Source organism: Limanda limanda, chromosome 7, assembly GCF_963576545.1.
Source record: "Limanda limanda chromosome 7, fLimLim1.1, whole genome shotgun sequence".
NCBI lineage: Eukaryota > Metazoa > Chordata > Actinopteri > Pleuronectiformes > Pleuronectidae > Limanda > Limanda limanda.
In genome coordinates this window covers 1,951,500-1,975,555 of record NC_083642.1, presented here as the reverse complement: position 1 = coordinate 1,975,555, position 24,056 = coordinate 1,951,500, and the positions used below count along the sequence as shown (strand labels likewise).

The 24,056-nt window shown below is 40.1% G+C and overlaps 2 protein-coding genes across 2 annotated transcripts; both read right to left on the bottom strand.

Annotated features, from left to right (window-relative positions):
- Positions 1-1,928: 1,928 nt before the first annotated feature.
- On the bottom strand, positions 1,929-17,869 carry klhl21 (kelch-like family member 21). The gene is made up of 5 exons (XM_061075402.1): positions 17,722-17,869; positions 7,260-8,343; positions 5,966-6,371; positions 4,847-4,919; positions 1,929-3,736 (listed from the first exon to the last, which is right to left on the bottom strand). Exons 2-5 carry the CDS (start codon positions 8,308-8,310, stop codon positions 3,407-3,409), a joined length of 1,860 nt encoding a protein of 619 aa, XP_060931385.1. The 5' UTR covers positions 8,311-8,343; positions 17,722-17,869; the 3' UTR covers positions 1,929-3,406.
- Positions 17,870-20,386: 2,517 nt separating this feature from the next.
- Positions 20,387-22,060, bottom strand: LOC133005519 (tripartite motif-containing protein 16-like). Its single transcript, XM_061075223.1, has one exon. It carries the CDS (start codon positions 22,058-22,060, stop codon positions 20,387-20,389), a length of 1,674 nt encoding a protein of 557 aa, XP_060931206.1.
- Between the last annotated feature and the right edge of the window lie 1,996 nt (positions 22,061-24,056).

Genomic DNA, 24,056 nt, shown 5'->3' with positions numbered 1-24,056 from the left:
GTTTTAATCGAGTTAACTCGATTGTTTATCCGCCAATTATTTCTTTTTTCCTGTTCTGCAGCAGTCAGCAACAGACTTTCACAAAATAAAAGCCTGACTTTCACAATAAAACAATAAATAATCAAACCTGAGTTAATGCGAGATCAAATAATTAATCGAGTTAACTCATCACTTGAGTTAACTCGATTAAAACGAGTTAACTTGCCCAGCCCTAATTTTAAATGCTCGATTCAATGCTAAAGTGAATTTTAACTGTTCATAACAGTCTTTGCGTTTCCCACCCCGAGTGTGATGTCAGAGGAAAATGGCCGTCGTACGACTACGTTCTATGGAAACACACAAAAGTTACAATTTCAATTAAAGCAAAAGTTTGTTTTTTACACAAGAGCACAAGTTATTTAGATTTTTCCAGTTGAGATCTCCAACCCTTCACTAGTGTCACTGCTCTGGTTCTTAAGCAAATGCATCCATAAAAAAAAAAATCATAAATACAATTCTATAGGAAAATACTTCATGCACATTCTGCTGGTGGTTGTAAAGGGGGGGGGGGGGGGTGGGTGTGTGCAGCCTCATCATCACTTCATATTGAACAAGTGCAGAAGTTGTACCGTGATGAAAAGGTTTCACAACGTTCAGAACTCTCTGGTGTTTCTATATCTACAAGTCAACACATCCGATGAAGCCTTCTGTCTGTTTACTGCTGAATATCGATTGTGATCGCAGCTGTTTTTGGAATGTAGACAGATTGTTGTCGTGTCCGGGCCAAACGTTTGGTTTCTTTCTTGCTGGTGAATCACGGTTAAATAATAAAGTAAAGTAACAGTCGGACTCTGGACTGATTTAAAGGATAAACATTGACCTGGCGCCTTTATTACCCACAATGCTCCTCGACCACTGTTGGAGAGTCAGTAGTGTTGCCAACCGTCCCTTGAAAAACGGAATCGTCCCGTATTTGGGAACATAAGCACCTGTCCCGTATTGAGCTGAAAAGAGACGCAATTTGTCCCTTATTTCTGTGAGATTTAAAAAATGGTCAGCAAAATGCCAATGGAAAATGAAAAACCCGGGCGCTTTATATGAAAATTTACGGTAAACTTGTTCCCAGGCAATGTCCTGCTCTGGGATCAATGAGCTTACAGCATATTCACATAACATGTTCTGTTTGCACTTTTGTTATTGCACAAAAAATATGCACTATTTCCGGATGGATGTTCTGCTTTCTATCTATTGTTTTATATTAATGTATACAGTTTTAAGTTAAGCAAGACAGGTTTCTGTTTAAGAAAGATTCTTATTTTACTGAGTTAATTTTGTTTATTATTTAAGTGAAGTGCTGGATAATAATTTGTTTTCCATGTGTTCATGTCACTCAAAAATATGCATCTTATTCAATTCAGGGTCAAAAAGTTAAAAAATCGTTTCACTCAGAAAAAGAGGAGCTCAAATGAGGTGTCCCTTATTTATTTTTCAGGGAGTTGGCAACCTTAAGAGTCAGAGTTTGAATACAAGTGACTGATGGATCATATCTCAAAGTCTTCACATGTGACAGACTCACATGAGAGGAGGATGTTTGTCAGACTTCACTCTGACGCCTCATCAGGCTTCTAAACACTCACTTTGGTGCTTGTGTGCGTTTAGAATTCAAATTTAATGCATTTGTAGAAAAATAAATTCCACAATGATCAGCTGCTGACTCACAGATGTTCTCATCCGGTGTTTGATAGCTCCTGAATAAAAACTCGAGAGAAGCATCTGTTTTACTGCTCTTCATCGAAGGAAGGGGGCAGTTAACCAGACTCATGGTTTTCTAAAAATAAAGGATGCTATTTAAAAATAAAAAACATTTCCGACTGTTGCTGCTGATATTCTGTTAATTGTCTGTAAATTGAGAAATATTTGAGTTTTCTGGAGCCGAAGGTGTCGTGAAACACAGACGCTCGAACCTCCGGGAAACATTTTATGGTAGAAAAAGAAGATTATTATCAAATAAGCTTGAGCGATAAGTGATAAATCGTTTCAGCCGGAAATTTAAAGTGTTTTCACACAGTATGTTTCAAAGATAAAAACTTTTAGAGGATAATGACTTTGAAAAGAAACTCCCCCACCTCCCTGTCAGAGCAGCATTCAGACACTTCCCTCTGCTTCTACAGGAACCAACCTGTGACTGTCAGCTAACCGGCCCGTTTATGCAGACTGTTTTATTCTTTTATTTGGTCGTCTTTTACACGTAGGGACTCCCCTCGCATTAATACCTGCAGCAAAGGAGCGGACGGTTTGATTCGACACACCAGCTCCCTCGTTTCCGCCCCAGTGCGATAAAATACAGATAGGAGCGGAAACCAAACCGGACGCCAGCTTTTCTCAGACCTAAAGAACCATCCAAACAACTACAGCTTAAAGGGACTCTTACCTTTGTTGCATTTGAGAATTACAGCACATTCGAATCATCCCGCCTTCCTCCAATGCCCCACCCCCTCGTTCCCATCCGCGGTGTTTTTTCTTTTGTTTTTCCCCCTGGGAGCGGCTGTTTCAGTACGCCGTGGACCACTTTGGTCTGCCATCGTCAGTCGCTACGGTCGCTACGGTCGATACGGTCGCTACTGTCTGCCGTGGAATCAAAACAAACCCTCTAGTTGAGGACGCGCCTTGATGACGCGGGCCCGAATGCGCCACAAGAAGCAGACGGGCTTCCTGTCTGTTTCCATGCAGCAAACAGACAGGTCTGTCGGCCAATAAGGTCCTTCGGTCCGAAGAATTTTATTGGTTGAAGTTTTCACTAAATATTACGAGAGTGAAATAATTGTTTGTTTTTACTCCTGGTGGGTCTGTCTTGCATTTTAGAGTGTCATTACCTTATTAATACCAATTTAACCTTATCCACAAAAAGTGTAAAAATGCAACAAAGGTAAGAGTCCCTTTAACACCCCTCGCCAAGCGGAACGAGGTAATGAAGCTGGTCCCATTCACTCTGCTGCGGGTAGTCCGGAAGGGAGTCGCTACGTCACGTTAACGAGTCAGATGTGTCTCACCTGGCGATTTGTTTGTTCATTGGATTTTAATGTTCGTGTTTTGGTTTTAATGATTCAAATCTTTCTGTAACTTGTAACTGTAAAAATTACAGTTTTACGGTGTCACTACGGCAAGCCAGATGTGAAAATAAAAGAGAAGCGGGGGGGGGCCGTTACACAACCAGAACTGTTTCCCTGTGAACACGACTTTCTCTTCTTCCTCCAGTCACAGACACGATTGTCACTACGACAGATTCGTACTCGGGTGGATTCTTCTCCTTCGTCTCTTCAGCCTGAAACAGCTTCAACAGTGATGAGGTGAATTCACAGTCAGCCCATGGTGGCACGATGGAGGAGAACAGACTGAAAACATGTGAGAAGGGTCTCAAGGTCCAGACTCAGCGCGCCGGGTTCACATCCTGGTTCTGGTTGATATTGTTGTTGAGATTGTGGAGCGCTTGGTGGCGCTGGTGGCGGTGCAGGTGGATGGGGTTCGTCTCGGGCGCGTCGGTCGGGCGGAAGGCGCTGGACACCTGAGGCATGAACTGGCGGAAGATGCTGACGCTGCCGTGCCAGAAGGTCGGCTGAGGCAGGCGTCCGGCGAGGGCCCAGGAGCGGGTGGTGGGGTCGAAGGCTTCCACCACGTCCGACAACTCAAAGGTGTTGTCGTAACCACCGGAGACAAAGAGTTTACCGCCCAAGGCTGCAACGCTTCCTCCAACGTGCACCTGGGGAAACAGACAGGAAATACATCAACGATATGAAAAATAAATGGACTTTTACTTTGTTGTTTATCAGTTTTGGGGCTAAAACTAAAACTGAATTAATATAATAAAAAGGACTGTTAGTAAAATAATTAAAATGAGGTAAAAATAAGGGTAAAAATTAGGGTTGGGCAAGTTAACTCGTTTCAATCGAGTTAACTCAAGTGATGAGTTAACTTGATTAATTATTTTATCTCGCATTAACTCAGGTTTGATTATTTATTGTTTTATTGTGAAAGTCAGGCTTTTATTTTGTGAAAGTCTGTTGCTGACTGCTGCAGAACAGGAAAAAAGAAAATAATTGGCGGATAAACAATCGAGTTAACTCATCACTTGAGTTAACTCGATTAAAACGAGTTAACTTGCCCAGCCCTAGTAAAAATATAAAACTAGACACTATTATCATATCAGCATGAATCTGTTTTTCTTGCTTTAAGAAAAAAAGGAATATTTGGATGATTAAAAATGTGTCACAACAAAAAAACTGATGCTACAGAATAACATAAAGCTGGTTAAAGATATAGATATGTGTAAAATAAAATAAAAAGCGGTAGAAAAAAAGATAAATAAACCAACTTGAGGTTAAAGGAAAACTAAAAGTGAATAAATATAATAAAAAGGACTGTTAGTAAAATAATTAAAATGAGGTAAAAATAAGGGTAAAAATATATATATCTAGACACTATTATCATATCAGCATGAATCTGTTTTTCTTGCTTTAAGAAAAAAAGGAATATTTGGATGATTAAAAATGTGTCACAACAAAAAAACTGATGCTGCAGAATAACATTAAGCTGGTTAAAAATATAGATATGAGTCAAATAAAATAAAAAGCGGTAGAAAAAAAGATAAATAAACCAACTTGAGGTTAAAGGAAACATATAAAACTGACTTTTTAAGTAATATCAATATAATCAAATAGATTTAAAGTAAATAACCAAGCTGATATATTTGACCACATTCGCTCATCCATCACTTTGGTTCATGTGTGTGTTCATCACCATCTTTGGAGCTGTTGACGCAGAGAGATCATGAAGAACGAAAGCAGAGAAACACATGGTGTGAAATACAAACCTGGGTCATCGGACTTATCATGTCCCACTTGTTCTTTTGGGGATTATAAACATCCACCTCCGCTGAGTCATCCCTACAAATAGAGACACACCAAAGTCAAGCCACTGACAAAAACAACCCATGATTCAAATGTTAACTATTGAACCAGTCACATCTTATCAACAATAATCAATTATATCCTCAGGTTTACTGCGTTAGAGAAAGTCTGTGATCTTTTATTGTTATAAATTCATGTAGTTTTATTATAAGTTGACTGAAAGCTCATATAACCACAACCTTAAGAAAAGGTCCAGCACTTCAAAACCTATGTATTAAAAAGTGTTACTAACCAAATTTACCTTAAGGGCAAGTTTTAAGTACTCACTCTGCAAACAAACACCAAGTTATAAAATGTTTTATTATAACACAATATGAGCCACTCTTAATAGAATTATAAATTCATGTGGTTTAATTATAAATTGACTGAAAGCTCATATAACCCAAAGTGTTCTCGTGATCTTACAGACTTTAGAATGTAAATAAGAAATCAAAAAATATATTTTACATTAGAAAACGACCAGAATGTAAATGTAAGCAACTCAAGAAAAGATTGTGCACCTTCTTTGTATTTAATAGAAGAATGAGTGCATGTGTGCAAAGTGTATAAGCTACTGGAAGATCTAAATTTCCCTCGGGATTAATAAAGTATCCATCTATCTATCTATCTATCTATCTATCTATCTATCTATCTATCTATCTATCTATCTATCTATCTATCTATCTATCTATCTATCTATCTATCTATCTATCTATCTATCTATCTATCTATCTATCTATCTATCTATCTATCTATCTATCTATCTATCTATCTATCTATCTATCTATCTATCTATCTATCTATCTATCTATCTATCTATCTAATTACTCACTCTGCAGACAAACCAAATGTTATCAAATGTTTTATATATAACAAGCACGTACTTTCTGAATTTCTCTTAATTAATAACACAATATGAGCCTCTCTATATAAAACCATAAGGAAGGTTCCAGAGAAATGAGGGAACTACAGGAGCCATGAAGAGAAACCTTCTCAGATTCAGTTCAGATGTGAAACTGTAAAAACATCGGTTTCCTTCTGACCTGACGAAGTAGATGAGGCCGTTGAGGGTCAGCGTTTTGGGCGTGAAGGACCACGGAGGCAGCTGACCACAGTTCACCATGACCCAGCGGTTGGCGTCCGAGTCGTAGCTCTGGATGGCCATGGTGTCCTCTCCGGTGAGGCAGCCGATGGCGTACAAGCGTCCGTTGCACGCCGTGGTGGAGCAGTTGTCCATCGGGTGCAGCATGGCGGGTAGCGCCTCCCAGCAGTCCAGGGCGTGGTCGTAGCGCTCGGTGCTGTCCGACGCCACCACGTAGAGCTGACCCTTCACCACGCAGGAGCTGTGGTACTCGCGGGCCTTCAGCATGGGCGCCGCCTCGGTCCACTCGTTGACGCTGGACTTGTAGCGCCACACGCCATCGTAGAGGCGAGCGCCGTCGGAGCCGCCTGACAGACGCAGGGATGAAACCATGACAAGTGGCATGGAAAATATCTTTATCCGCTGTTATATGTATTATAAACAAAACTAAATCCAGAAAAGGGTTGTCTTCCTTCACTGAGGTCCCTGTGCACTTTTTGAAATCAATATGAAATCATTGCCAAAGTAAATCTAAAACCCTTTTCACAGGAAAACTAATGAACATCAACAGGGGAATATGCTTTGAATAAAATCAGGACGTTTTGGTGGGAGTTAATACTTGAAGCTCTTTTGTTGCCGTTAAAAGTCAGTGAAGCTTCTGATAGTTTCAAATACAGAAACTCTGACATCTTAAATGTGCAAAATAAACTGTATCAGAGGTGAAATCGGACTAAATCTGCCTGTAGACGTAATAATTATTTCTGTCGAGTCACTGAGCTAAATGCTAATCTCATGGTTCGTCATCAGTCTCCTTCCATCTCTGACTCAAGGTCTCAGATGATGTGTCGAGGGAAACTCAAGCGAACAATGCTGGTGATGATATTGATGATGACACCACTGGCATCCTGGCAGCACATCATGTCCCGTCTTACTCACACACCCACAGAGACACACACAGACACACACACACAGACACACACACACACAGACAGACACACACCAGCCAAAGAGACGGCGGTTTATTTATAAGCCCTCACGCCTGACGACCAATTCATAATACGAAGGAACAGGAGTGGAAATGTACTGACTGACACACACTGCAACTGTAACCACTGTAACCACGGTAACCACGGTAACCACTGTAACCACGGTAACCACTGTAACCACTGTAGCCACACGGTCTCTGGAGCTCCCCGACACAGTGTTGTGTAGAAGAGTGTGTTGTAAAGATGCTTGAGTGTCATTGATTGTCTTACCGGTCACGTACATGTCGTTTCCCAGGGCAGCTATACTGTAGCCCCCCCCGAGGTGGTCCGGGAACTCGGCCAGGTAGCGCCACTGTCCCGTCTGGGGGTTGTAGCAGTCCACCGTGACCAGCTCGTCACAGTCCTGGTCGCAGCCGCCCACCACCACCAGGATTTCTGCCAGGCCCGTGGACGGGCGTGGGCGCATGCGGTGGCAGGGCCGGTCGTGGCGGTCGTACTCGCAGGACTGGAAGCTGCGGGCTTCGTTGACCATGCGCAGGCAGGTGGGCGACAGGTAGACCAGCGGGTCGCTCTCCACGTGGGCCAACAGGAAGAACCTCCTGACGAACGGGAGGCGGACCTGCTGGAGGAGCTCGGGCCAGTAGTGGAGCCGCCGCTGGAGGTCGCACTTCACCCAGCGCACCGCGATCTGATAAACCGTCTCCTCCTTGTCCACGCCCAGCTCGTTATCGGACATGAACTCCAGCAGGCGCTTCCAGGGCAATCGCTCAAAGTCCATCCCCTTCGCCAGCTCCATGATGTTCTTCAGGACAAAGCGGCGAGCGCTGGTTGCCAGCTCTCTGCAGGCGAACGCCTCCGCAAAGTCCTGGATCTCCAAGCAGTTGGAGATGTCCAGCCGCTGCTCCAGGAACGCACAGCAGGCTTCTTTCACCGAGGGGAACTGAAACAGATCGGCCGTCTTCAGGAGCAGGTCCACGTTGTCCTGAGTGACGGTGACCCGGCCCGTGTAGCAGAAGTCCACCAGCAGACCCAGGAGCTCGGCCGACACCTCGTGCAGAACCACCCGGTCCATGACGCTCTCCCTCAGCGTTCCTGTGAACATGGCCCGGAAGTAGGTGCTGGCGGCGGCCAACACGGTGCGGTGGCAGTGGAACTCGCGGCCCTCGGCACAAAGAGTCACATCGAAAAACTTCCTCTCGGCTCTGAGTTCGTGGATTCCCCGAAGGAGGTTGAAGGCGTGAGCCGTGTCGAAGAACGGCAGCGTGGACGGCTGCGTCTGCAGGACGGGCTTCTCCGGCTCGGCTCGCTCTGGTGGATCCATCTCTGGTGGTGGTGATCAGAACGTTGATTTCATCTGTGGGACAGAGAAAGTTTAAATCAACCTGGTACAACTAACAATTCCTTTCATTATCGATTCATTTGCTGATTTTTTCTTGTTTAATAATTAGTTTGTTTCATAAAATATCGAAAAAAACGTTTCCTGACAATTCAACATTCAATTTCTCACAATTGAGAAGCAAACATTCATGAATTGATTATTAGACCTGATGATTGATGGAAACTCAGGGGTCTACAATGCTAAAGATAATGAGAAATATCTATATTGTATAATTTCATTCAAGAAAAGTTTCACAGTTTAAAAACAAAAGATTTATTAAGTTTCATATCTGCCTCTTCAATCCCAGATGAAATGCTTAAAAGCAAATACAAGCCAAGTAGCGAATAACAGCAGAGACATTAAAGCCATTTTCCTGATTAATAAATAGTTGTTCAATAAAATATCCCAAAAATTGTTTCCTGAAGCCAAAACAGACATCTTCAAATCACTTGTTTTGACTTTCAACATTCAAATTCTCACAACTGAGAAGCAAATCTATTAATTTTTATTATTAGAATTGATGATTGATGGAAACTCAGGGGCCTATATTGCTAAAGATAATGAGAAATATCTATAATGTTTATTTTCATTCAAGAAAAGTTTCCCAGTTCAAAAACAAAAGATGTATTAAGTTTCATATCTGCCTCTTCAATCCCAGATGAAATGCTCAAAAGCAAATACAAGCCAAGTAGCGATCACAGCAGAGACATTAAAGCCGACGTTTCACCGATGTTACCGGACATATGTTCGAATAAACTGAAATTCAAATCAATAATATAACTAACAACTCCTTTCATTATCAATGAATTTGCAAATTTTTTCTTGTTTAATAATTAGTTTGTTTCATAAAATATCGAAAAAAACGTTTCCTGAACCCGAAAAGACAATTCAACATTCAATTTCTCACAATTGAGAAGCAAACATTCATGAATTGATTATTAGAACTGATGATTGATGGAAACTCAGGGGCCTATAATGCTAAAGATAATGAGAAATATCTATAATGTATATTTTCATTCAAGAAAAGTTTCACAGTTTAAAAACAAAAGATGTATTAAGTTTCATATCTGCCTCTTCAATATCAGGAATCGCTTAAAAGAAAATACAAGCCAAGTAGCGAATAACAGCAGAGACATTAAAGCCAAAATTAAAGCCATTTTCCTGATTAATAAATAGTTGTTCAATAAAATATGATTATTAGAATTGATGATTGATGGAAACTCAGGGGTCTATAATGCCAAAAGTTAATGAGAAATATCTATAATGCAATTTCATTCAAGAAAAGTTTCACAGTTCAAAAACAAAAGATGTATTAAGTTTCATATCTGCCTCTTCAATCCCAGATGAAATGCTTAAAAGCAAATACAAGCCAAGAAGCGAATAACAGCAGAGACATTAAAGCCAAAATTAAAGCCATTTTCCTGATTAATAAATAGTTGTTCAATCAAATATCCCAAAAATTGTTTCCTGAAGCCAAAACAGACATCTTCAAATCACTTGTTTTGACAATACAACATTTTAATTCTCAAAATTGAGAAGCAGATCTATTAGTTTATTATTAGAATTGACGATTGATGGAAACTCAGGGGTCTATAATGCCAAAAGTTAATGAGAAATATCTATAATGTATAATTTCATTCAAGAAAAGTTTCACAGTTTAAAAACAAAAGATGTATTAAGTTTCATATCTGCCTCTTCAATCCCAGATGAAATGCTTAAAAGCAAACACAAGCCAAGTAGCGAATAACAGCAGAGACATTAAAGCCAAAATTAAAGCCATTTTCCTGATTAATAAATAGTTGTTCAATAAAATATGATTATTAGAATTGATGATTGATGGAAACACAGTGGTATATAATGCCAAAAGTTAATGAGAAATATCTATAATGCAATTTCATTCAAGAAAAGTTTCACAGTTCAAAAACAAAAGATGTATTAAGTTTCATATCTGACTCTTCAATCCCAGAGGAAATGCTTAAAAGCAAATACAAGCCAAGTAGCGAATAACAGCAGAGACATTAAAGCCGACGTTTCACCGATGTTACCGGACAATGAACATAGGTTTTAATAAATTGAAATTCAAATCCATAAGCTGCTCTGTCCCTACCTGACTTCCTTAGATACGTTAAACAATCCCAGAGAACAAGCGTCTAGATTATTCAACAGCGCTGCTCGACCCGAGAGTTCCACCAGCTCCTTACTTGTGTTTAAGAAAGAGAGCTCGCTTGTGCTCCGGGTCTATTAATACACCAGCAGTGTCCAGTTCCAGAGGGGGGGGGGGCTTTGGGGCGAACACCTAACATGCCGTGAGCTGACGCTGTAGGGAGAGAGTGTAGACCCCGCCCCTCCCCTTTTTCTACTGGTATGTGTCTGTGGTCAGCCAGTGAGAGGAAGTCGTCATCGAGAGGAGCGAGAAGAATCCAGAGCAAACACACACAGAGCTTCCTGTCGGAGGCTTCGTCCACAAGATCAGAAGTTTACATCTGAAAACACGTCCACGTTGCTCCAGAGTTTCAGAGAAGACAGAAGGTTGGAAACAAGGCAGAGTGATGACCCGGTTTTATTTTGAAAAGGATGATGTAAACACACTCAAACGTCTTTTGAGTCACGATTCGTCAGACTCCGATCACATGACCTCCTTTTCAGAATTAGCCTGTCGATTCACCAAACAAATATGAAAGTTACAGCTTCTGAAATATGAGCTTGTTACTGGTCCTCGTCTTAAACTACAGTAAATTGGATTCCAGATTATGTATTTAGTAAATTAATCGGCAGAAATGTTTTTCTTAATTTGATGATACACTTATCAAAACAGAAGAGCCACTAGAGAAGCTGAAGCTTGAAAATCTATATATTTGGGTTATGAGCTTTTGCAGACCTCATCAAGAATGTTTAAATCAACACTCGTACTACAGAATATTTATTATTATTAATTAAAATTTAAAAAATAATTATATAATTATTCTATGAACCCTTATATGGATTATTTTCTGTCCCTACATTCTGTTTTTTTTAATTCTGAAATAGTCTATATGATACAACAATCTTGAAAACGATGATGTAAACACACTTAAACGTCTTTTGAGTCATAATTCTTCAGTCTCCGATCACATGACCTCCTCTCGGAAGAGAATAACTAACATTAGCCTGAAGACTCACCAAACAAATATGAAAGTTACAGCTTCTGAAATCCGACCTTCGTAATTACGAAATGAGTAAATTAATCAGCAGAAATTTTTTTTTTAATTTGATGATACACTAATCAAAACAGAGGAGCCACTAGAGAATTCTGTTGCTAGTTGAAGCTTTGAAATTAATATATTTGGGTCATGAGCAGTTGCAGCCTTCATCAAGAATGTTGAAATCAACACTCGTACTACAGAATATTTTTATTCTTTTCTGTTTGTTTTAAAAACCTGACCCTAAATTCTGTTTTTTTTAATTCTGAAATAGTTTATATGATGATAAAACAATCTTTCTATTTATAGCTTCCTATAACTCCTTGCAGCTTACAGAGAGGTACAGTGGATTTAGACCTTGTGTTGTGGATTAAATTTCAGGTCTACATTCCTGTAAAATCGCCAGGAGGAAAAAAAAAGCTAAAATACTTGAACAGACTTTTGTTGACTTCACATGGACGTGAATTTAACGGCCAATCCGAGGCTCCTGTCAACATTGGGAGATGATCATTCCTTCTCGAAATACACAGGTATCTCTTTACAGAGATTTGTTTAAAGGCTGTAATAAGGCCCCTGGTCCTCTGGCCAAAGGACTTAGCTCACATTCCACACCGGGGTTCAACAATGCAGCGGTGCTCTCGGCTCGGAGGGATCAAACTGAACCCGTGAAGGGCAGACAGGGCCTCACAACCAGGGTTGCAAAGGGACCGAAAGTTTCCGGTAAATTTCCAGAAACTTTCCGGAAACTTTCCATGGGAAGTTAAGCTCGGAAATTTTGGGAATTTAAAAAAAAAAAAAACTACGCAAATGAAACGCTGAGCAATAAAAACATCCTTCAATACTCTATTTTAAAGATGTAAAGATGCGTTCTTCCATCACATGCACAGATAACTCCCAGCATGCTTCACTCTACAGCAGGGCTATTGAGGCCTGCTGTAGAGTGCAGGACTAGTCAGGTAAGTTTCCATGATATTACTGGGAAAATATATTAGTATGCTGATTGAGGATTGTTCATCTGTTCATCTAGACTATTTCCATTCATTTATCCATCAATTGTAAAATATGTTTACAGACGATTCCAATTGTTTGGCTAACTATTTATATCTCTGGCATTGCATTAGTGTTTTTTTACAAACTTTTTTCTCATCTTATTCTACAGAACAATGCCACGTGCACTCTCTCATGTGTGGAGACATTTCACCCCATCCAATGTAGAAGGAAAGGCTGTGTACATTTGCAAATACTGTGCAAAGACCTATGTTAAGAATGACACAACGATGCAGAAGCATATAGTCAAGTGCCCAAAGTTTCCTCAGGGCTCAAATCAGCCTATGACAAAACAACATGTTTATATTTATGTCTGTATATGACAAGGTAAATACATTTAGTATAAATTATCCACACAATATCCAGTTTATTCCCGTTAATTCGCGTTAATTCCCGTGTATTCCTGTATATTCCCATGGAAAGTTTCCAGCTTTGAATATTCCCGGAATTTAGCAACCCTACCCACAACCCAGATCTGCACTGGAAACACACATCTTCCTCCCTCGTGTTTAAGCAATCGTCTTTATGTTAGAAGGGAAATGGCTTCTCCTTACATAGCAGTGATGAGCTTTCCTTTCCTCCAGTCGTTTCAGTGATTTCTTACGACTCCTGTCCCGCGTGCAAATGCTAAAAATGTCTCTTCCCAGGAAAGCAGCTCAGTCATTCAACAATAACATCTGGTCTTCGTCTTCCATGTTTTGGACCGTTTTATCTCTTTTCCCCTTCTCGCATTATCACGAACATAAAACATGAGGATGGCTTCAAAGTGCAGCAGGGAAGGAAGGAAGGAAGGAAGGAAGGAAGGAAGGAAGGAAGGAAGGAAGGAAGGAAGGAAGGAAGGAAGGAAGGAAGGAAGGAAGGAAGGAAGGAAGGAAGGAAGGAAGGAAGGAAGGAAGGAAGGAAGGAAGGAAGGAAGGAAGGAAGGAAGGAAGGAAGGAAGGAAGGAAGGAAGGAAGGAAGGAAGGAAGGAAGGAAGGAAGGAAGGAAGTGTGTTGAGCAACTTGTGTTTACCAACCGGCTCCAGGAATAACTAGAAGACATTTATACTGGAGGGAGGGACATGGCAGAGACACAATCCCACAGCTATGAGGGAAGAGCACAGAGAGAGCAGTGTAACAGCCAGGCATCTGCCCCCCCCCCCTTCGCCATATAGGTGGCATGGTCTCTGAGCCCCCCCCCCCCCCAGCTGTCATCAGGTACCATAACAGTACACGTCTGTCTTTCCCCTGGAGATGAACTCATGACCTCTGGCTGTATTCTGGATAAAAACACTCTCAGGATGCTACTCACAAGTAGAACCTGAGTCAAATGGATTTCTGGGGACTGACTGATGTCGATATATATATCTTAAAAAAATGTATTTGGCAATGATTCCTAAGATAACAAAAATGGAACTGATGCTTGATATTTTACAGATTAACTCAACTTTGAATAAACAGGTGGACAGACATCTGTGCAGCTTCAGGGTTCTGCAGCGTCTTTCAGTTTTATGAGTAACATCCGGTCTATAACTCCAGAGGAGGGTTGGTGGGTGTATATTTTTATATATATTTTTCTTATCCTTGAAAAGGTTGATGAGAGGTTCTGTGACTTCAGTCGGGAAGAATAAAGATGAATGAAGATGCACAAACTACTGCAAACACAGACACTGAGATAAGTTTAAAGTGAGAAATGGCAACTTTCTACGAAACATATTTTCATATTGTCTGACAGCGGTTGAAAACACAAAGATATTGAATTTCATTATCAGTTCATCTGCTGATTAGATTTTAAATCTTCACGTTGTAATGTGGACGAGGCTGAAATGCATCTGCACGAGTTCTGCAAACATCTGTAAAAACTTTACTCTCAGATATTGGAGCACAAATACAAAAGGCAACAAACTCAGATTACAAAAAAACACAAAGCATCATCTTGTTTCATTTAAAGTGAAGAACAGAGTTGGCTTAGTTCACTGGCTGCAGGGTCTGAGTCAGATCAACAGGTTCATTACAGTTTGGCTTCCAACAGTCCCGACTATTCATCTGCTCTGTGCATTTGAACTGGTAAATCACCAGCACTCCACATACTGGTGTACAGTGTGTACAGTGTGTTCTGCATGTCTCTGTCCCAGTGAGACCGACGCCCCTTACTGGTGCAAGCTGGTAATTACCGATAACGACAGTGAAACAACTCGACTGTGAACGACCTTCCTCAAACTCGGCTGTTCACGTGTATTATTCTGGTTTGAAAGGTTTGAAAAGTTTGAAATACAAACTGGTGGGATCTTTTCCTGCAGTTATACAGACATTCTTTACCGGAGCATGACTCAGCAGCTTTTGCTCAGTGAGACAGCTGCTCTCTCTCAGTGCAGACATCAGAGTGACACAAATCCCTGGTTCCTCCACAGCTGAGTCCGGCCCGGCCATAAAAAGGCAACCGTGGAACCCCCCCCCCTATGAGCAGCAACAAGCCTCAGATAAGAGACATGAAGTCTGGAGAATGTCGGCACAACAGGGTCCAGACTTTCTCCTGAGTTCCACAAATGAAGGACGCTTCGGTCAGACACGTTTTAAAACAACACAAATTATGTGTTTCTGGGTACACACACTAAATCTCAATTCATTTTTACAGCATTCAAAGAAGCTCACATGACAATTGACCTGTCACAACAAAACTTTATCAACACGTTTCCTTGCATTTCCTCGAGATACTGGTTTTAATTGTTGTTTTTAAATATTAGATTAGATTAGATTAGATTAAACTTTATTGTCATTGCACAGTACAAGTACTTATACAACGAAATGCAGTTCAGCATCTAACCAGAAGTGCAAAAAAGGCAGTAAAAGTGCAGAGTATTAATGTGAAAATGTAAATAAATAAGATCTGTACAGTAACAAATATATATGGAATATTACAATATTAACAGGAATTGTAAGATATAAGGACGATGAATACAAAAATATAAATATGAATACACTATAGGCTGGGTATACAGTAATAAAAAAATATGTTTGTTTTAAACTTTTCACTGGAACGCAATGTCCCAGTAATTTGGTTCTGGAATCTTTTAAATATCTCTGTTCCTCTGTCGTTACCATGGTTACAGTGAAAAGTTATACTCTTAATTTGCACAATAAGGCCATCTGCTAGTTCCTGAAATTGTCCACAACTTTAGCTGAACGAATAAAGACTCTTGAAAGATTGGATAATTGGTTTGTAAATGATTTCTTATGGTAGAACTCGAGCTGATGACTATAACTTTATGAGTTTTAATAAAAGGTGAACCACAGGGATCTATACCAGGTCCACTATTATTCATAATTTAAAACATAAACCGCAGAGTAATGTGCATATTAAAGTGAAAATGTAAATAAATAGATCTGTACAGTAAGAAATATATATGGAATATTACAGTATTAACAGGAATTGTAAGATATAAGGACGATGAATACACTATGAGCAGGATAAAAATATAAATATATATAAATATGAATACACTATAGGCGGGATATACAGTAGTAAAAAAATATGTTTGTTGTTTTAAACTTTTCACTGGAACGCAACGTCCCAGCAATTTGGTTCTGGAATCTTTTAAAGATCTCTGTTCCTCTGTCGTTACCATGGTTACGGTCAAAAGTTATACTCTTAATTTGCACAATAATGCCATCGGCTAGTTCTGGAAATTGTCCACAACCTTAACTGAACGAATAAAGACTCTTGAAAGATTGGATAATTGGTTTGTAAATTATTTCTTATGGTAGAACTCGAGCTGATGACTGTAACTTTATGAGTTTTAATAAAAGGTGAACCACAGGGATCTATACCAGGTCCACTATTATTCATAATTTAAAACATAAACCGCAGAGTAATGTGCTAATAAAGTGAAAATGTAAATAAATAGATCTGTACAGTAAGAAATATATATGGAATATTACAGTATTAACAGGAATTGTAAGATATAAGGACGATGAATACTCTATGAGCATGATAAAAATATAAATATGAATACACTATAGGCTGGGTATACAGTAGTAAAAAAATATGTTTGTTGTTTTAAACTTTTCACTGGAACGCAACGTCCCAGCAATTTGGTTCTGGAATCTTGTAAAGATCTCTGTTCCTCTGCCGTTACCATGGTTACGGTGAAAAGTTATACTCTTAATTTGCACAATAATGCCATCGGCTAGTTCCTGAAATTGTCCACAACTTTAGCTGAAACTTGAAAGATTGGATAATTGGTTTGTAAATGATTTCTTATGGTAGAACTCGAGCTGATGACTGTAACTTTATGAGTTTTAATAAAAGGTGAACCACAGGGATCTATACCAGGTCCACTATTATTCATAATTTAAAACATAAACCGCAGAGTAATGTGCTAATAAAGTGAAAATGTAAATAAATAGATCTGTACAGTAAGAAATATATATGGAATATTACAGTATTAACAGGAATTGTATGATATAAGGACGATGAATACACTATGAGCAGGATAAAAATATAAATATATATAAATATGAATACACTATAGGCGGGATATACAGTAGTAAAAAAAATATGTTTGTTGTTTTAAACTTTTCACTGGAACGCAACGTCCCAGCAATTTGGTTCTGGAATCTTTTAAAGATCTCTGTTCCTCTGTCGTTACCATGGTTACGGTGAAAAGTTATAATCTTAATTTGCACAATAATGTCATCGGCTAGTTCTGGAAATTTCCACAACTTTAGCTGAATCTTGAAAAATTGTTATAATTGGTTTGTAAATTATTTCTTATGGTAGAACTCGAGCTGATGACTGTAACTTTATGAGTTTTAATAAAAGGTGAACCACAGGGATCTATACCAGGTCCACTATTATTCATAATTTAAAATATGAACAGCCTTGTTGGATTCATGATAACATCCAGATGTCAGATTCACAGCTGGGCCCGAATCCACATGTAGAGCCAGATGTTCCAAGTGACGTATGAAGGTTGTTATTATTATACATAAGTTTAAGCTAACTTCCAGGATGCAAACGAACTTTAGCCACAGTTTATAACGGGTTAGAACACAGGTTGTTGTTTATCATATTAAAGATTATGAAGATGATGAAGCTCCGGAGGTTTCCTGCAGCGTCACCGCGGGAAGCAGCGACTTTAGAAACTGACCTGAGTTCTTCTGCAGCTGAGGAGGAAGAAGAGGACAAGTCCACTTTGTCCCGGGTGGACAAGAGGGACGGACACAGGAGACAGGAGGGATCGAACCCGCGGCTAAAGAGACTCAGGCCTCATCTTCTGCTGCTTCCTGTCCGCCATGACACCCTGCACACATACGACGCCTTCACGGGCCCTCGGAAATATCAGCGCCAGCAGCAGTGGACGAGTCTGTACCACAACAATAACTGCATAATAGTCGTATTATAAATGTTATCTTTATTATAACTATACAACTACTGCTAGTGCTAATATTAATAATATTTATATTACTAATGATAACAACATTATTCATAATTTCAAGAGAATTAACGAGAAGGTGAATAAGAATGATTACTATATAATATACTTCTAATACTAGTGCAACTACTTCTAGTAATAATACAAATAAAAATAATATTTCCATGATTATTATAAAACTGCTATTACTTTTAGGAATAATATTAACACAAACAAGAAGAAGATGAAGACGAACAAGAACGATATACCATCATTACTATACTATTAAAACTGGTACATCTACTGCTAGTAATACAAATACAAATAATAATAATTCCACTATTACTATAAAACTACTACTAGTTCTACTTCTAGGAATAATAATAATAACAGAAACAAGAAGACAAAGATGAGTAAGAATGATATACCATCATTACTACACTGCTACTACTAGTTCTAGTAATAATAATAACAGAAATAATAAGAAGACAAAGAAAAAATAGTTGCACTTGGAACTGTCACCTTCAGCTCAGAACAGCACAGGTTGTAAGATTCAAATTCTTCAAAGTTTCCAGAAAGGATATTTTCAGTGGAGTAAAAACCAACTTACAAAGGGCTTCTCAAATGAAAAGCACAAGTAACCAGGATTGCTCAACCCGGGAAAGTACCAACTATGAAATACAATTTCTAACATTTCTAGGACTGCAAAGCAGCATTGAACGGGCCCGAGCACATGTATTTTGAAGCGTTGCATGTGTTTAGCCTGAAAAAAATAAGTAATAAATACAACAACTTCATTTTCACACTGATCAGTAGGTGGCGCTATGACCCTGAGGAAATATTGACACATAGAGCTGTTCAGGCTTGGACTCTGATCATGAGACAGAAGTTTGGTGCTGATAGGACAATGCAGAGTGGAGTTATGACAACACCATCTCCTTTTTCGTTTGTCTGGTCATGATACACCTGTGTATCAATTTTTGTGAAGATCGGTCAGTGTGAACACGTTCCGGGGGTCTCGGGGGGCACCGTTGAGCCATTTTGCCACGCCCATTGCAAATTATTCCAGAATACGTACATTTTCACCACTTTCTAATTTTTTGCAAATTTTGGCAAGAACTTGAGCATGTTAAAGCCCTCAAAAGCCAGTTAATTTGCCTGAATAATAATAATCCTTACCATTTCAATAGGGCCTCACTGTCTGTCAGTGTTTAGATACGATGTTGTTATCAAATCTAAAACCTTAAAATGTTTTGTTCTTTGTTATACTAGTATTCCAGGTATTAGATTTATCAATCTGCATCCTACCTGAAAGACTAAACAAATGTATACTGCAGGCTTGATTAAAACATAGGAAGCAATATATTATCGAGAAAGCTGATATAGAACTAAGTCAGTTGAAGAGCAAATACTGAGATTATTCCACCAGCTTTGCATTTGTAAATTGGTGTTTTGAATTATATAAATATAAATTGCTAAACTTGAATCTCAATCAGATTCGGGAGTAAAAACAAATTAAATAAATTAATAAAAAAAACCTGTCAGACAGCCTTAAAAACAACAATATTATATATTATATTATATCTTAACAAACTATACTGTTACACACAAATACTACATTATGCATTTTCTGTGTTGATTTTCTGTTTTACTCAATTTATAAAGAAGTCATTTGAAGCAGAATCTTGCTCTTTGAAAAAACTTTAATTGATAAATCCTTAAATATTTGGGGGGTTGAATATTTCTGATTGCAACTTTACATACATCGTACTCTCACGGCTGTAAAAGGTTAGCCTACCATATACAAATGAACTTGGTATTAACATGAACACGGCTTCAATGTAACAAGTAATCACATGCTAGGTAATGACAAAGACGTTCAACAACAACACAAAGTCATAGGTTTACTTTTCTGGCAGACAATGTTCCAAACCAGATGCCTCCAGGCTCCAGCTGAGCTTGGCTCGCCTCGTCTGGTTTTAAACTTCCTTTAAGTTCCCCGTAACTTCTGCAAAAAAGGGTCAACATTTCCAAAATTCCTGAGCTTAACTTCCTGTGGAAAGTTTCCAGAAAGTTTCCGGAAATGTTCCGACCCTCTGCAACACTAATCAGGATCAACACAGGTTCTTAAACATCACACAACCTGATTTCTACTTTGATTTAGAAAACAACAGCAACATCAGTTCTTTCAAACACATTAATGTCAGTGTAATTATAGATTTCTGTCTTTGCGAAGTGAGAACTAAATATGTGTGATAAAGGAAGGTCAGTGTTTGATTGACAGCTGATCTCTGTGCGGAGCAGAAACGTCACCACGACGAACTTTGATCAACAAACATGGAGAAAAAGAAGTTAAAGATTTACACACAGATTCTAAATCACTGCTTTTAATGACTCGAGTCTATTTGAGTTTACAGAACTCAGCTGTGGATTCAGAAAAAACCCCAACCCCAGCATAGAGAGGCTGAGTGAATGTGGTTTGGACTCTGTGGAGGAGAGTCATGGTGTCAGAGACGCTGTAGAAGGACAGAACACCTGCTCTGTGATCCAGGTACACTCCTACTCTGGAGGACCAAGGACCTGACACTCGAGTCCAGATGCGGTTGTAACGAAAGTAATAACCGCATCCATTACAAATTAATGACCAAGATTTATCATTGTATCCAAATAGACATTCTGAGCCTCCTGCTCTGCTGATATTCTTGTATGTGACTGCTACACAAACTCCTCTCAACCACACCTCCACCTCCACCTCCCAGTAACAACGTCCGATCAGCCTCTCTCTACTCAGGACCTGACTATAACCAGTGAATCTGTCTGGGTGACCAGAATAAGCCATTTTTTTCTGCAGACGTGTTACTTTTCTGTTTCCCTCAGATAATAACAGACGTTTGTTTACTGTGTTTGGATCCAGTGTGATTTCCTGTGAATATTTTAAGAAGTCAGCTCTGGTCTCTGGCTCTGGTTGTCGCAGTAAAACATCCACTTGAGACACAATCTGTAAAATCTCTGTCTCTGTCTCACTCAGAATGTCCTGTAGTTGACCTCTGACCTGTGACAAAGCTGCTGTCACGTCCTCAAAGTACCTCAGAGGACCGATCCTGATGCTGGATGAGGGTGTAGATTCACTGAGTGGTGACAGTGAGGGGTAGTTGTGTAGAAACTGGTTGTGATCCTCTGTGTCTGAGAGCTGCTTCAGTTCATGGTCTTTCCTCTTCAGCTCAGTGATCTCCTGCTCCAGTCTCTCCTGAAGCTCTCTGACTCGACTCACTTCAGTTTCCTGCTGGGATCTGATCTGCTGCTTCACATCAGAGCTTCTTTTCTCCAGCAGATGGATCAGCTCAGTGAAGATCTCCTCACTGTCCTCCACTGCTTTGTCAGCAGAGCCATTGAAAGCCTCCTCCTCCTGTTGAAGCAGCTTCAGGTCTTTCTCTGTGTCCTGGACTCTCTGCTGGATTGTTTGTCTCCTCGGCCCGAGCTCTCTCTGCCTCTCAGTCCTTTCTGCTGCAGCTGACACTGTGTCGTGGTCTTTATGTTCATCCATAGAGCAGAGATAACAGATACACTGCTGATCAGTGCGGCAGAATATCTTCATCACCTCGTCGTGACGAGAGCAGATGTTCTCCTGGAGCTTCGCTGAGGGCTCCACCAGCTTGTGCTTCTTAAATGGAGCTGACTGAAGATGAGGCTGGAGGTGTTTTTCACAAAAAGAGGCCAAACAATTCAAACAGGACTTGAGAGCTTTCTGTTTTCTCCCTGTGCAGAAATCACAGGCCACATCTTCAGGTCCAGCATAGCAGTGATCAGCAGGAGCAGCTAGGAGTCCAGTCTTCTTCAGCTCCTCCACTAAATCAGCTAACATGGTGCTTTTCACCAGGACAGGCCTCGGTTTGAAAGTCTGTCTACACTGAGGACAGCTGTAGCTTCTTCTCCCCTCCTCTTTGTCCCAGTGGTTGTTAATACAGCTCTTACAGTAGCTGTGTCCACAGCCAGTAGTCACCGGATCCTTCAGTAGATCCAGACAGATCGAACAGGAGAATCTTTCTCTGTCCAGGTGATTTTCTTGCTGCTCCATTTCAGCTGCTGCCAGAGACTGTAGAACAGGTTCACTACCTCTGAACAGATCTCTGCTCCTCCCCCTCTCGTTCACTCCCTGCAGTGACTCAGCTCCCACAGTTCACAGCTTGTTGTTCACTGGTTCTTAGACTGACACACCTGTGAAGGGAGGAAACACAGACATAACCTGACTGGGAGGAGCTGGTTGTGAGTTTTTATCTGTGTTATCACATCTCAAAGTGCATAGTTGCACTGGGAACTGTCACAACTTAATTTTCACACTGATCAGTAGGTGGTGCTATGACCCTGAGGAAATATTGACACATAGAGCAGTTCAGGCTTGGACTCTTATCATGAGACAGAAGTTTGGTGGTTATAGGACAATGCACAGTGGAGTTATGACAACATCATCTCCTTTGGCAAAGGATGAACCTTCGCCGTACCTCAATGTTTACACAGTTTGAGGAAACGTCCCAATTCTGAGAGAGAGACGTCAGCTTTGCAAGACATAAAGATTCCTCTGATCTTTGACCACTGACACTGCAGGAGTGCAGTCGTTTGTTTACGGCTCATCATCAAAGGATTCATGGTCCATGTATTTCCAATTTTTGAGTTAGTGTGTATCTCCACCTTGTTGTTATGACACTCATCTCAATTTGAAGCTGATCTGATGAAAGCCCTGGTACAAGTACCTCAAAGTAAAAATGTAGAATATGGCCATCTATAGACTTTATGTTTGTCTGGTCATGATACACATGTGTATACATTTTTGTGAAGATCGGTCAATGTGAACGCGTTCCGGGGGTCTCGGGGGGCACCGATGAGCCATTTTGCGACGCCCCTTGAAAATTCGTCCAGAATAAGTAAATATTCACCACTTTCAAATTTTCTGCAAATTTTGGTAAGAATTTCAGCATGTTAAAGCCCTCAAAAAGCCAGTTAATTTGCATGAATAACAATAATCCTTACAATTTCAATAGGGCCTCACTGTCTGTCAGTGCCTGTCAGTGCTCGGGCCCTAATAATACCATTATTACTTACTTATACACCTTTTAATATCTGAAATATCATGTATTATATTATGTCTGACCCTCATGTTCCACAGATGATTGACCTGAGAGTCTGACGGCCTCGGCAGGAACTCCTCAGATCAGATGTTTTATGTTTTGCGTTGGAGTTTCTCTGTGAGTTCTGGACCTTGAGAGAAACTCCTGTTGACATAACTCACAGTCTGTTGCCTCCCATTCGCTGCAGCAACGAAATAAATCTATTGTACCTGAAGCTTTTTGTGGAGCCACATTGTAATAAACTCTTAAATTCAAGTTAGGACAGCGAGGGCCATTGTGAGGGAGCTGTCTTTTACAAGTGCAACCTAATTACAGTGCATGTGAAGCAATAACAGCAAACGGAAATTACCAAATCAACAAATGGCACTGATGTGATGTTGTGGCTGTATCACGCCTCTGCATTAGAGGAGCTGGGCGTCTGGTTTTATTACCAGAGCCAGACTAGTGTTTCCAGTCTGTCAGCGATTACATATATTTACACAAAGAAAAGTTCTAAGTGTCATTGTAGAAAATGTAATCATTAAACCTCAGTCAAGTGAGATGAAATGTCAGCAGCCCTGGTGGAGGACCCTCTACCTAATTTGGCAGCATTACACAATGTCAGCGTGACCCCTGAGTGGAGGACGTCTGTCAGCAGTTCCCGTATCTCCAGCGCCTGTGGCCAGGGAAGTGAAGCCAGAGAGGGTTCAGCAGCAGGTCACGCTTATTCTACAATCAAGGCCATCCTCTCTTTTCTTGCCTTCCCCATTATCCCTCACTGAGGGATGAGCAGCGAAGGTACACAGACCTACATTTGTTCTCCACTGACTGAATCTTAAGCAGTTTATTGAATTAAACATCGTGAAAGCCTCGGTGGATATTACCTGTCAGTGTCCTGCTGGTTCAAATGAGAGCGAAGCGACTGTGAATACCTGATGGATGAATTTATTATTTCACACGGGAATCATC